The sequence below is a fragment of the Phragmites australis genome, chromosome 2, assembly GCF_958298935.1.
Source record: "Phragmites australis chromosome 2, lpPhrAust1.1, whole genome shotgun sequence".
NCBI lineage: Eukaryota > Viridiplantae > Streptophyta > Magnoliopsida > Poales > Poaceae > Phragmites > Phragmites australis.
The window spans coordinates 36752091-36766959 of record NC_084922.1 but is presented as its reverse complement, the minus strand read 5'-3'; the positions used below and the strand labels follow the sequence as shown (position 1 = coordinate 36766959).

Here is a 14869-nt window from a genome sequence, read left to right as displayed (position 1 = left end):
GGGAGGGCTGCTCGGGGGCTCGCCGCGGCACTGGGAGGGGGCGCCGGGGAGCGGGCAGCCGGAGTGGGCGCCGGGGAGCGGGCAGCCGGAGTGGGCTCACGTCACTGGGAGTGGGCGCCGGGGAGCGGGCAGCCGGAGTGGGCTCACGTCACTGGGAGTGGGCGCCGGGGAGCGGGCAGCCGGAGCGGGCAGCCCTCGTGGGCGCCGGAGATGCCGGGCGGCCAGGAGCGCGGGGAGCGGCGATGGGGCCGGTAGGCTTGGCGCAGGGGCCGGTGGGCGCAGGGAGGCGGCGATGGGGCCGGTGGGGTTGGCGCAGGGGCCGGTGGGCGCAGGGAGAGCGCGGGGAGCAGGGAGAGCGGCGCAGTGCCGAGCAGTGCCGAGCCAGGAGCTGAGCTGCGCAATGCTGCGAGGGTGGGAGAGCGCGGGGACCAGGGAGAGCGGCGCAGTGCCGAGAAGTGCCGAGCCAGGAGCTGAGCTGCGCAGTGCTGCGAGGGTGGGAGGGGAAATGGAGGCTGCGAGGGTGCTGAGCTGTGGACTGAATTTTTTTTTTTATATATTTCTGCTGCACAACTAGTAGCTAATTTTGGTGCACTGCATTTATTTTTTTATAATTCTGCTGCACAACTAGTAGCTAAGTATTGTGCTGTAAATTTCAGGAAATTTTGGTGGAATAACATATACAGCAGAGAACTTTGAAGGTGCAAGGGTGGATCTTGGTACTTGTCTCCGTGAAGAAACGAGGTAATTTGTATATGTGGTTTGACATGTTGCTGTATGAGATGAAGCTGAAAGGATATTTCTGATCATATGAACATTTATAAATATAATTACAATTTGTCCGTATTTGCAATGGTTAGATGGATGAGTTGGCTGTCAAGCGGCGAAAAATAATTGCTCATGCTGCGGGAGTTGTTGCTACAATGTGTGCGTACACGTTGTTTTTGTATAGACGTCGAGGTCGTGAAGCACCCATCAGCTATGGTCCTTTAGCTGAAAGAGATAAAATTAGAATGGAAAACCTTAGATTCATTTTTCATAATGATGATCGCCATTGTGTAGAACAGCTTCGTATGAGGAGAGCCCCCTTTTTTCACTTATGCACATTACTCAGGACAAGACGGTTGCTTAAAGATACAATTCATAGCTCCATTGAGGAACAAGTTGCCATGTTCCTGCAAGTGGTTGGCCACAATTGTAGATTTAGGTTGATAAAGTTGAATTTTAGAAGGGGTTTGGAAACAATTAGTCGCTACTTTCGAGAAGTCCTGTATGCTATTGGGGAGCTACGAGGAGAGATGATTCGACCACCGTCCAACGATGTGCACCAAAAAATTGCAAACAGCCGCAGGTTCAACCCATATTTCAAGGTACTAGTGTTAGGTTCCGTAGTTGTTGGTTCCATTTATGCCCGCCGAAGTGGTTAACTATCATTGTTTCTTACTCTTGTGTAGGATTGCATTGGTGCTATAGATGGAACTCATGTGCTAGCTAGAGTCCCAGCTAGCATGGCAGCCGCCTTTCGGGGTAGGAAGGGGGTGACCATACAAAATGTTATGGCTGCTGTTAATTTTGATCTTAAGTTCACATATGTCTTAGCTGGCTGGGAGGGATCTGCTCATGATGCCATCATTCTAGCAGACGCTTTAGAAAGGGATGACGGCTTAAGGGTTCCCCCGGGTAAGTGTTGGTCATTAGGTAACAACAAAAGTTTAAGTTAACGTAAAAATTTGCTTACTTGGATACAATTTCCCTCTTGTCAGGTAAATTCTACTTGGTCGATGCAGGATATGCTGTTCGTCCTGGGTTCCTTCCACCATATCGTGGCTGCCGATACCATTTAAAGGAGTATGGTGGAAGGAACAACCCTCGTGACCATAGGGAATTATTCAATCTGAGGCACTCCTCGCTTAGAGTCACAGTAGAACGAGCTTTTGGTGCATTGAAGAATCGTTTCAAAATTCTTTACAACAAGCCGTTTCACCCGTACAAAACCCAAGTGAAGTTAGTGCTAGCTTGCTGCATTTTGCACAACTGGATCCTAACACACGGCCCTGATGAGTGTGTCCCTGCGGAACAAGACTGGACTCCAAACCCTGTGGAACCCGAAGCACATAACGATGTTGCATATGACAACAACTCGTGGGCAGCAAAGAGGGACGAGTGGGCACTAGCTATGTGGAACAATAGGGGAAACATGCGTGTATGAAAGGCATCGTGTAATAGTTGGTACTTTTAATTGTGCAACGGTTTGTAGACTAAATTCATATGTAACTGACTATGTATTATTGGTAATTTAAGTGCAGATTTAGTGCTGTTGATTTTGATGAATGGAAGTGCAGTTTTAGTGTTGTTTTGAGATGAATTGATGTGCTGTTTTAGTGCTGAATGGAAGTGCAGTTTTAGTGCTGTTTTGAGATGAATTGATGTGCCGTTTTAGTGCTGTTTTTAGATGAATCTAAGTGCTGTTTTAGTTCTGTTTTCAGTCAATGTAAGTGCAGTTTTCGTGCTGAATGGAAGTGCAGTTTAGTGCTGTTTTGAGATGAATTGATGTGGTGTTTTAGTGCTGAATGGAAGTGCAGTTTTAGTGCTGTTTTGAGATGAATTGATGTGCCGTTTTAGTGCTGTTTTAGATGAATCTAAGTGCTGTTTTAGTTCTGTTTTCAGTCAATGTAAGTGCAGTTTTTATTGCTGAGATTTGCTGAGTTTTGCAAGTGATGGCTGAGCATGGGGGTGTCGGTGGGGCAAGGAATCAATTGCGGTGGACAGCCCACATGTCCAACATGATGCTGCGCCATTTGGTTGCGCTGATTGAGGGTGGAGTGCGGACTGATAAGGGCTTTAAGGAGGCGCACCTAAACACAGTTGCAAGAAAAGTGACTGAGCAGTGCGGTGTAGAAGTCAGCGGGAGTCAGGTGTACAACCACCTTCGCAAATGGAGATCAAGGTGGGTGAAAATATGCAAGCTGCGGGACATCAGCGGTGCCTTGTGGGATGACAACACACACTCCATCGTACTAGAGGACGAGCACTACAAAGGCCACATCAAGGTTGATGCATCACAACTGACTTCAGTGTCAAACACTTTGATCTATTTTCTGATAGATACATCTCATATTTGTAGGATCACCCTGCTGATGTTGACTACCTCAACGTTCCTCTCGAGAACTATGAGCAGATGGTTGCCATCTTCTCTGTTGGACAGGCCACTGGGAGGTATGCTATGGGCTCCAATGAGCCTTTGGGACCTCCTCCCGATGAGGTGGAGAGCGAAGGCAAGGCGGACCCGATTTCGACTGCCACCAATGCGGGGATTATCTTTCCCGAGGTTATTGCAGAGTCCGTGGATGATGACACCAACACCAACACCCCTCCCCCGCATGCCTCTGAGGAGGTTGCTGTTGGATCGGCGGGGGGGAAAGGGAAGGACTCCTCCAGTGGGGCTGGTTCAAAGAGGAAGAGGGCCATGATCACAGAAGATGAGGCCATCATCTTCAACGGCATGACCGAAGCTGTAAAGGATATGGCAGGTGCAATCAAGGCAACCGTCCATGCTGAGGCACATCCCGATGTGTACAATGCGGTCATGAACCTCCCTGGCTTCTCCGAGGATGCATTGCTGGCTGCTCTTGATTGGCTCTATGACCACAAGCCACAGAGCATTGGTTTTGTGCAGATGAGTGCTGAGCATCGTCGTAAGTGGATGAATCGTTGGATCGCCAAGCACTACTTCACTGACTAATGTGCTTGTCATCTAACACTAACCTTTTGCCTACTTAGTTGGTGGTTAATGAACATTCCTCCACCCTCGAGGCCATATCTATTTATGTAAGATGAAACTGTGGACATCTTCTAATAGCTAAGCTTAGTACATGATGTGGCACTATGGGTTGTGATGATGAAGCGGTCTAAACTTTATAAACTGTTGGCTGCTCATGTGATTATTTTGTGTAAATGTTGGAGGGTTCATGCTTAGGTGCAATATGGACATGTGTTTATTGTGCAAATCAAGTTAGTTGAGCACCTTTCGTTCAACTTGATTCTTGTCTGTTACGAATTAACTCAACATATGTACTGTCTTATTCTATTTAGCATATCAGTCTTATGCCTAAATGCGATCAGCGAGAGATAATACAACAACATATGCTCATCATCTAGAGGACTTGACAAAATTCGAGCCATAATAGACAACCTATAACACTTCATCCAAACTTACCTCATTCAAGTACATTACCTAAACAACACTTCAAAATTTCTAAAAATTTAAGCCACATTCAAATCTGACCTACACAACATGCACACAACAGCTTTAGGGGGGTAAGCACACCGCTCCTCAGGTGCAAGGTCACCATACTCCACTCATGCGGGCAACCAATCACAATCTCAGCACTTTGCACCCGCTCATACAGCCTCATATACAGCCAACCAAACAGAATCTCAGCTCAGCTTGCATCCACAGCTGCAGCCAACCAAACACACTTTTTTTTCAGAATACGGATCCCCTCAGCCTGCTTCCCCTCATCCAGGATATACGGTGCAGCTCTAAAAACCTCGTACAGCCAATCAAACACACCCTTACCGAACAAGGGACAACGCGGCTGAAACCACCTCACGAAAACTGGAAGCTCAGAGGCCTGTGTAAAAGTGTGTCATGAGCATCATCACTCATGAAATAGAAATGCCGCACTTTAATTAAGGTTCCATGCAAAATTAGTTGCAGTGCTTTTATCGCTGCAGGTGATCATTTCGTTATGCGCAAGGCGAGAAGAGCATATGCTGCTGCTCCGCTAGTGCAGGCTCCGCTTGTGCGTATACGCGGACGGAGATGCTTTTTTGGTTGCCTTGACCACCACGTCTGTGCTGCATCCGCTCGTGCACCTGTACGCCGCGATGCTGCATGCGCGGACACGCCCGATTCGGTCTTCATTAGCATGCAGGCTCGCGGGATGTAGCCGCTCGTTTACTGGACCCACGTGACAGCGATACAGTAAATCTTCTTATACAGTATTAGATTTAGTCTACCAAATATAAGCTCAAATTCAATCTGTTTTTATCGATCTAACTAACCAAATATTTTCTTTTCTAAAATATAGCTCCCCAGCTTTCTTTCTCCCATCCATAATATACGATACAGCTGATACAGCTGTACAAGATACCATACAGACAAATAAACACACCTAAACATTAGGCTTATTGCGTAATGAATACGTGTGCCACTCCAGAGTAAGATTACTTCAGTAAAAATTTACGAAATTCATGAATTTTGAAGAGCAACGAAATTTCTAATTTTGAAATCTTGTACCGACATATGAGACTCGTAGAGTAGAGGACCAAAGTTTCTGCCAAAATTCGCAAATTTTAGTCTTTTCATCGATGATTTTTTTATAAAACGAAATTAAAATCCCTACTCTAAGTGTCGGTCGCTGACCATTCTTGGTCCTGGTGCTGCGCTTGTCTTCATGAAAAAAAAATTCAGAGTACTTCCCGCTTCAGCAAGGCATCGCGACTCGTCGTGCACACAGCACAGTGGGCCGAATTATGCTAGGCTCGTCTGTACAAGCGGGCTCTTTTTTTGGCTGAGCACAAGCGGCCTTTTTCTAGAAATAGTTTATTTTATCTTCTTCAACTCTTACTCGGATCTGATTTTCCTCCCTTAGACTAGCCCAAGAGATTCTCTTCAGGAGTCATATTCTTATCGTAAAGAGATTTTCGTTTCTTTCAGCGCTCCAACGGTTTCACTTCACGGTTCTCGTCACGGCGGGATTCCCAGGTCATTTCCTTCAGGACAGGATTTTCTCTCATTTCCCTTGGCGATTCCCGTCCCTTCGCAATTCTCCTCGAAAGAAAGCTGTTGGAGATGAGAGAAAATAAAGGGAATGGGAACGGAAAAGGGAATCGAAAAGAAACGAAATGAAAGGAATATGGTTGGAGATGGTCTTAACTCTAATACCCAATATTCAACACCTTCAACTATTGAAAATTGGCAAATTAGACCCTCGAGTCGATTTTCATCGTGGTTTTGTGCGGGCATGGAAACTAATTTAACATATAGGTGATGAAGCATATTAGGGTCAACCTATCAGCCTTCTCCACTCGCATCCCTGTCACCTCCTTGCACAAATAGCCACCAGCTCGGTCATCAAGAAGGAGCATTTGTCCGCAAAATAGACCTAGGGCTAACCCTGGTGGGGGCAAGTGGGGCAGCCACTCTTGGCCCTCAAAATCGAGGCACTCCTCCTATATCATACATCAGTGGTGCATGGGCATGGTATTTGGTTATGGTTAGGTCATCTCCAAGTGAGTCGGTTTCCATACCGTAAAGTCCTGTAGCGCTGGCACTCGATATGCCTCAGCTTGCTCTCCAACGGAGTCGGAAACAAAATCTACAGTGATACGGGAGTGGGAAGACAGGGAAACGGCAGGGCAAATATGCCGATAGAAAAGGAAGCCTACATCACTATTCCCTGAGTATGCACGTGTGTCGGTGTATCAGGAACCAGGGGTCTCCGAATCCCGAGGTCAGGCCAGCCATCCGCCACATGGCGCCATCCCGCGAGGTCTCTCCTATAGGATGAGAAAAGGTCAAGTCCCGGGAGAAGGTGCTCGGGGCCACGATCGGTGGCCCCCGAGTACCCCAGTACCCCGATGATCCACGGAATCCGAGTACCAGGAAGAAAGTGCTCGGGGAGGTGCCCGGTCACCCTCAAGCACCCTAGTCCCCCGATGATCAGAAGGGTTAAGTTCCAAGAGAGAATGCTCGGGGCTGCGTGCGGCAGCCCCCGAGTGCTCGGTTCCCCGAAGATCCGTACAAGAGTGCTCGGGAGAGAGTGCTCGGGGCTGCACGTGGCAGCCCCCGAGCACTCGGTTCCCCGAGGGTTCGTGCAAGAGTGCTCGGGAGAAAGTGCTCGGGGAGGTGAACAGTACCCCCGAGCACCCGGCACCCCGAGGATAAGGATAGGCATTCTCGGGAGAGAGTGCTCGGGGATGTGAACAGTACCCCCGAGCACTCGGTGCCCCGACAACTCAGAAAGGCCCCCGAGGGTCCTGCCGATGAGGTGTCAACCGGCCAGAGGTCCGAGGCCCGCATTTAATGAGCGTGCGTGGCCTGACACCTCCAACTGCTCCCGCCGCGCTTAGCGTCAGTTCCTACCACGTTTTGGTAGAGAGGCGTGGGATCATTAATTGCACAGGTCCCGTCCCGTGCCATCCGGTTTGTCTCGGGATAACGTCGTGAGGATCAAGGCGTTCCGTCTGCCGCACTGCTGTGGTAGGGGAACAAGAAAGGGCGAGCACGCTGGATTGCTCTGCGGCTGCTCGGTGGGCCCTCTCCACGGCGCCCGTTGCCAGGGCATTTATGGTGACGGGCGACTGGGCGTGCGACGCATTTTCCACCCCCGGTCACTTCACCCAGAGGAAATGATGACGCCCTTTCCATTTATGGCGTCTCGAAACTCGAGCCCCCTCCTTTTCGTTCGAGGCATGTCGTGGCCGGCGAGTACTTAAAATAGCCGGCAACACAAAAGAAAAGAGGAAGACGAACGAAACACCATCAACGGGAGACAACACCAACAATGACGAGAGACCGAGGGTAGACACTGTGAGCTAAGTTGAGCACAGTTTCAGCCGAAGAACAAGGAGCCTCAAGCTCTTAGTTAGGCCAACATCCTTGTAACCAGCAACATCCTTAATGGACTTCCTCAGGACAGTTATAGCATCCATACAGGAGTAGGGTATTACGCCCCCGTGCGGCCCGAACCTGTCTAAATTCTGGTGCATTTACTTCTTTTTGCACGAGGTCGATACCCCACCACCGGCCGTTGCATTCATTCCCATTTATTTCTCCGACGAACTTATTCAGAATCATCCCCCCGGCCGAATCTCTAAAAAGGGGTCTCTTGGGATCCCTGCGACAGGAGTTAATCCTCCGACAACGTGGGTCTGAGGGGATGAGTAGAGTAATATAAGGTAAAAAATGGAGTAAGGTAGTTGTTGGAGATAAAAAAAATATGGGATATTGTAATAATATTATAGGGAATGGATTTTTAAGTATATGTTGAAGATGGTCTTAATTAATTTTACAAGCTGAGAAGACTTTTGAAATTAATTACTTTTTAGATATGGTTGATATGACAATCATTTTATTAAAAATAGATTGTTTTTACTGACCTAAAGAGGGAGGAGAGGATGGGACCTGAGCTTCAGCCACGTCGGTTGCTGCGGTGGGCATGGTGGCTTCGTCTCCTCGAGCAAGAGAGCGAGAGTGTGGAAAAGAGGAAGGGAGGTAGGAGAAAGTGACAGAGAATGACGATTTTTTAATGACAATTTTTTTTGATTTTTTAATGACAATTTTTAATGATTTTTTCTGATCATCGCCATATCATCAAAACCGGTCAAGTCAGCACCATCTAAGGACGAAAACTACCTTTCAATGGGTCAGCGCTTGGACTTATACGACTTCGTTTGGACCAGATGAAGTTTCATCAGAAAAATAGTCCAAGCATTTATGTTTTGATAATTCTCACATTCCAGACATAGATTATAGATTTAGAGATAAACAATGTTCTATGTTTATTTTTACGGATTGACTAAGTTTTAATTGATTGAAATTAGTGCTTTGTTTCACTCCACATGTTGTCTATCCGATCGTCCGATCGTGCGTCTGTCTTTTGATCTGTACTCAGTCAGAAATTTTTGTCTGGCATGTACAGAAAATTGTATATGTCTCAACTATAAAAAAATATTGTTCACTCATAAATCATTTTTTTTTAGCTATTAGATCTTCATCCAACAGTTGTTGTTATCAAATGAAACATATCTTTATTTTTACTCGATTAAAAATTAGCAACTCCCTTATTTTTAACGCTCGCAACATAGCAACCTACCACTAAAAAGCTTGTGATTTTGGGGAACCTGAATGAATATATCATTAACTCATGGTACTAACATCGTAATAGGACTCACATGCATGGGTAACAATATTTTTATAAAAGTAAATTGATTATAGCAATGCTAAGAAATATGAAAATAATTACTTAAGAATTTTGGGTGTGACATGAAAAAATTATCTTCCCTTATCTAAAATACAATTGCATCATAAGAAATTACTTAATAAAGACTGAAAGAATATAGAAAGCAGATTATTTAAAAAGTTGAGTTGTTAGAAAGGTAAACACTTGTCTCACGGGGTAGACTAGTCCTCATTACTTCTGTTCTAACCGACTTATCTATATTTATGTTTTTTTTTTGTCTCCAAAGGTATTCTTAAAAAACTAAATTATTATAGATCGATATTTTTTGGCAATGTGACAGACACAAAAGGATGTATGGACTATCCAAATAGAGCATTTTTTTGTACTCCTAAGGATTAAGAAGATCTAGGTATCCTTAATTTAGAATTACAGAATAAATATTTACATAGTAAATAGTTGTTCAAGTTAATTAATGAAGATGGAGTATGGCAGAACCTCCTTCGAAATAAGTATCTGAGAAATAAAACTATATCCTAACCGGTTCAGAAAAGGTTCACTCATGCTGAAGGTACTAACCACTTAGTGATCGATCTGCTAGTTCACACTCACTATCTGGCTTGAAAAGGTGGTCTGGAGCTTTCGGAGAAGGCCGAAAATACATGAGCTTATGATATAACTACACCTAATTTCAGACCGGTTAATGCTAGAACTATAAATAAGGGACAAGAAGCTCATTTTTAAGAGCCTGCCTCACTAATTTAGGTTTGAACTAAGCTAGGAATGGTGGCATAGAGGGAATCCTGACCTTAAGGATTAGAGATTTTGCCATAGCGTCATTCTGATATTGGACTCGAGGGATGGTAAGATTCCTTATTTTAGGTGTTTCCTATTGTGCATCCCCTTGGCAAGGTCCACTCATCTCTCGTTCCGGTCTTACCTTTCCTCGAGTCTGATCTCGGTGAAAACTCTCATTTCCAATGAAAACATAAGTGGAATATAGAGCTGGAGACTCTTATTTTTGGTCGGGCCGTATGAAGTTTAAACAAGATTTTTGAGATGATGCTCTTTCACTGTGCAAGATGATTCTCACATAAGATTTTAAGAGGATATTTGGCTAGAACAAACCACCCTTAGACAACAATTTTCTTATCTTTATTACATAGTTCACCGTAAAAATGCAACTATCGCGGAGAATGCTGGTTCACTTAATATCTCTTTTCGTAGGGCATCAATATGCAACAAGTTAACTGCTTGACATGAACTTGTGTCTAAAATAGCCTCAAAAGATCTAAGTGATTAGCATAGACGGTTTTCGATCCATTCTATATATAGAGCATTGATTAATGACCAATTCATCCCTCCAAACCGTTACATTTGGAAGCTAAAGATACATCTGAAGATTAAGATTTTTCTATGGTTCTTACATAATGGTGTTACTCTAACTAAAGATAATTTAGCAAAGCGTCATTGGCACAAAAGTTCTAAATGTTATTTTTTACCTCAATGAAATGATTCAACACTTATTCTTTGATTGACATGTTGCTAAATTAATCTGGCTTGTGGTACAAGTTTTTTTTTTTTTTTTTTGGTTTCAATAGTCCCACGAGTGTTTCTAATATGTTTGGAGATTAGCTCAATAAGTTTAACCAAAACTTAAGTATATATTGTTAGTTGGAGCTAGCGTTATTTGTTAGGCTATATAGTTTATCCGTAATGATGTTATTTTTAACAGAGCATAAGTTTCTTCTTGTATGCATGTTTTATTCAGAGACACATATTAGATTCACTTTTGGATCGTATTACAGAAGTTGAAAGAGTGTCACCATATAAAAGTGGCTTGCACACGAGACCACGATGATTAAAATCTTTGCTGGACATGGGTGACAATTAATCATAGAATTTATGATTGAATAATGTTTCTGGTGGACTGGCTTAAGATTCTTCATCTTTTTACCGGCATGTCAGGCTTTACTTGCGTCTCTGTAACAATGGATAGTCATATGCAGTTTGTTATACAGTCTGAAATAATTTTAGTAACAATATTTACTTAGAGAAGAAATGTCCAAATAACTCCCTGGATTCATTAATTTTTTCCATAACTTCATGTAAGTACATGAACTTTTTCAAGACCACGTTGCAGTAGTACCGAACCCCACCGAGCACGGACTACCTGCCCAAACTCGCCGGATTCCTACCGGAATCGGCCAACCCACCACGCCGAACCACTCCCACCAAGCACAACCCGAAACCCTAGCCCCGTCCATGGGCGACGACGCGGCCCCCGCCGCGTCCCCCTCGCCGTCGCCTTCCTCGTCCTCCTCCGGCGCCTCCCCCTCGCCCTCCTCCCGGCGCTACAGACGCCGCCGCGTGGACAGCTACGCGCTCGGCTTCGAGTTCGCCCCGCGCCTCGCGCCCTATGAGCTCCCTCCCCCGCGCCCCCCCGAGTGGACGGAGGGCTCCACCTTCGCGCTCCTCGACGCCTGGGGCGACCGCTTCGTCCGCGCCGGCCGCCGCGGCATCCGCGCCGACGAGTGGCTCGAGGTCGCCCGCCTCGCCACCGCCGCAGCGAACCGCCCTGCGGGGTACTACTCCGAGTCGCAGTGCCGCAACCGCATCGACACGCTCAGGAAGAAGTTCAGGAAGGAGAAGGAGAGGGCGCGCCTCGCGGCCCGCCGCTCCCGCCCCTCCCCACCCAAATGGGTCTACTTCGATAAGATGATATCTCTCCTGTGCCCGCCACCGCCTCCGTTGCAGCCTCCCGTCGTGACGCGCCGCCGCGATACGCATCCATCGCCGCGCCTTTCGTGGGGGGTGGATGCCCCGGAGCGTATGCTGGGCGGCGGTTGGGACGTACGGCCTGTGGACTCAGGTTCGGATGCCGAATTGGGGGAAGAGCAGAAAATTGAGGTTGCTGCAAGGAATTCGAATGGGTTTGGGGTGCTCGCTGAGTCGATTCAGAAGTTCGTGGAGGTTTATGAGAGGATGGATAGTAGAAAGAGGCAGCAAATGGCGGAGTTGGAGCAAATGAGGAGGGATTTCCATAGGGACCTTGATGCAAAGTGGAGGGAGATTTTGGCGAAGGCACAAGCAGAGATTGGATGTCTTGAGGATGAAGATTGTGATGAGGGTGATGCCGAGGAGGATGGGGATGGTGGCAGTGGTAGTAAGAGGTTAGAGGATGATGGTGGTGAAGAGCAGAACAATGGTGATACGGATGCTTCTCCTTCACATATGGCCTAGAAGTTCGCCCAATGAGGTTTGTTTACTCATCTAAGCTTACCTTACCTTACGTGCAATATTGTATTGAAGCAAGGTGCCAAATTATGTTTCATTGTAGCATATATTTGGATTTTACTATATTTTGCATGACTGAACTTGAACTAAGGAGCAAAAGTGCAAAGGCGCTTTTTTGGGTCTGGAATGACTATTCGTGATGGAGTCCTATCTTCAGTTTCATGTGGAGAACCATATACAAGTATACATCATTCAAGAAACTAGGTGTGCTGTTGTCAACGGTGCTCAATATCGTCTTATGGGTATACTCCCATGTTAGGATCCCAAGTCATGTACTCGTGATACAGTGCCGTGGTAATTTTGTAGGGTCTTGCATTTACATTTTTACAGTTATATGTTGGGACCTGGAATTGTTTGAAATAGTAATTTGCATTTAAATTCTCTCAGAGGGAATACTGTGGCAGAACAAATCACATGGTTGTTGTTAGATTTGTACCGAGTGGCGAGTGAAACCATGAGAAGGCACAACCAGTAGTCTTCAAATATTTGAGACTGAGATGCAAAAGAATATCACTGTTTAGCTTCTTCTGAGAATTAAATCTGGTGTCAATACATGGCAATATATGCTAGTTTAGATTAATCTTGCTATCGTTAGAGTATTCAAATTCTGGCTTCAAAGATAATAAGGTTTTTTGTTGGGAATATTCGAATTTGTTGGTGTTTTTGATCGTGATAGGTGCGACAATGTATGCATTTACTAAACCTTGATATCTTGCACACTATTGAGTCAGTTATGTGCTAGAACATCCGTGGGTCCTGTATTATGAGCTTGTTGAACTTTAACCTGAAGGTTCTCATGTCTAAACGAATGTGTGCTTTCTTTGGGCAAATCAAATTCACCACTCATATAATTTATTCACCTTCTCAAATATTACAAGTTGAAATGTCATCATATGATGCGTATCAAAGCAGTAGTATCCGAGCTGCCATATGTGTGTGTTTCATTGGCATGGCATATTTAGTGCAGCATATTTTTTTCTACCGGTATCACTTTTAAGAAATGTGTCAGGTTATTCTTAGTGGTAATAAATAATGCTTCAAAGTATTTGTGATGGAAAGAGGGATGCGTGCTTGTTGCAAGGTACATGTTTACGCTTAAGCAGAGAATTAGAGATGTTTCTGAGCTGTACTATCTACTATGTATATTGGTGATTTTAGTATGCTGTTTTGTCCAGTGACTAGACAGGTAATTATGCTGTTAGAAAGTTTTTTGGCTTCCCATATGTACATTATATTGCTACTTTAGATATAAACTTGTTAAAATATTTCGCAGAGCCATCACCGAATTTCTTAGTTTATCATGTTTTGCAAAGCCATCATTGAATTTGTTAAGAAATGGAAGTGTTCACAACTGCTTGCTACTGCTTGCCTGTTTGGTTTAGTTGGAAACTAGATATAAATTTCCAGTATTGTTTAGAGTTTGTTGCTTTGCGAGGGCATGATGGAGACATCCTCTTGAGTGCATCTTTATTGGCATCTCCCAACCGCTTGAAATTTCACATGGTGTTGAGAAACCTACTGTTTCCCCTTGCTATGTTCTGGCTCGTGTATCGTTGTGTCAAGCTTTTGAGTTCAAATCCGCAAACACTCGTGACTTGATATTGTAGTTGTATCTTAGTTTCCCATGACTGGAAAGAATGATCAAAATATCTATTATAAAGAAGTTTCCCACCTTGATCTAAAATATGTACAGGCAGCTAGGCAAGTTTGGCTGCTTCCCTTTGCCGAGTCCTATTAATGCTCCCATCTATGGTGGGAGATGTAATACAGTACGCAACTTCTGGATTTTTACCAAATTGTCCATGGAATTATCTGTAACAGTGGAAGCTGAAATCACAGTTTCACAATATTTTGGAAACCAAAAAAAAAATTTAGAAACCAATTTTCGCAATATTTTTAAATAGCAAAATCGTTGAAGGCTTTCTCTTTGCACTATGTTAGGAAATATTGTCAGTAAAGTCGGTGTTCATATTGTTTAGTTAGAACCTCATTTTTTTAAATATGCGGTTCGTTGTATCCATGTTGTTCCCTGGAATGTGCGCCCACTTTATTGCTGTTTTGTAAATTTTAAGAAGCTGAAAGCTTGAACATGGAGGATGACTTATTTAACTTTGATGTTTCAGGAACAAAATTGGGGATTTCATGTCAATAGATGGATCCACTTGGTAGGCGGGTGATTAACTCTGTAATCGCTGGTAACAGTATTGTCAGTACCCAAATCAAAGAGATTATGTAGCTAATGAATTAACAGGAATGATTTGAGCTTGATTCAGTCTGCCAACACCCAGCGCAGATTGCTGTATAATTCTCATTTCTTTTTTTCTCTCAGCAATGCTAAGCAAGATAGTACTGCTCTTTTGGTTGTTGTATATGGCTATTGGCTTGCTGACGTGTGATTTCGAGTTATTATCTCAGGATAGCTCGGTAGTGCTTGCTTTAGTGGGTTCTTAACTGCTGCAATTACATCCTTTTGGAGCTGAGAGTTTCAGAGCCATTTGGGCGGCAGTTTTGTCTACAACTTGCTCAGCTAGCCGGATATCAAGATTTTCTTCGACTTGACCTCACAAAAACTGTACAATTTGTTTACTACGTGCTCAGCCAGTCATATA

The 14869-nt window shown here is 44.7% G+C and overlaps 3 protein-coding genes across 3 annotated transcripts; all 3 read left to right on the top strand.

Moving 5' to 3' along the window:
* The first annotated feature begins 706 nt into the window (after positions 1-706).
* Positions 707-2271, top strand: LOC133910058 (uncharacterized). The gene is made up of 3 exons (XM_062352580.1): positions 707-1262; positions 1452-1677; positions 1761-2271. Exons 1-3 carry the CDS (start codon positions 858-860, stop codon positions 2204-2206), a joined length of 1077 nt encoding a protein of 358 aa, XP_062208564.1. The 5' UTR covers positions 707-857; the 3' UTR covers positions 2207-2271.
* A 481-nt stretch (positions 2272-2752) lies between these two features.
* LOC133910057 (uncharacterized) lies at positions 2753-3857 on the top strand. Its single transcript, XM_062352579.1, has 2 exons — positions 2753-3047; positions 3122-3857. Exons 1-2 carry the CDS (start codon positions 2772-2774, stop codon positions 3737-3739), a joined length of 894 nt encoding a protein of 297 aa, XP_062208563.1. The 5' UTR covers positions 2753-2771; the 3' UTR covers positions 3740-3857.
* A 7226-nt stretch (positions 3858-11083) lies between these two features.
* LOC133908615 (trihelix transcription factor ENAP1-like) lies at positions 11084-14629 on the top strand. Its single transcript, XM_062350719.1, has 2 exons — positions 11084-12222; positions 14384-14629. The coding sequence occupies exon 1, from the start codon at positions 11229-11231 to the stop codon at positions 12204-12206; it is 978 nt and encodes a 325-aa protein (XP_062206703.1). The 5' UTR covers positions 11084-11228; the 3' UTR covers positions 12207-12222; positions 14384-14629.
* The last annotated feature ends 240 nt before the right edge of the window (positions 14630-14869 follow it).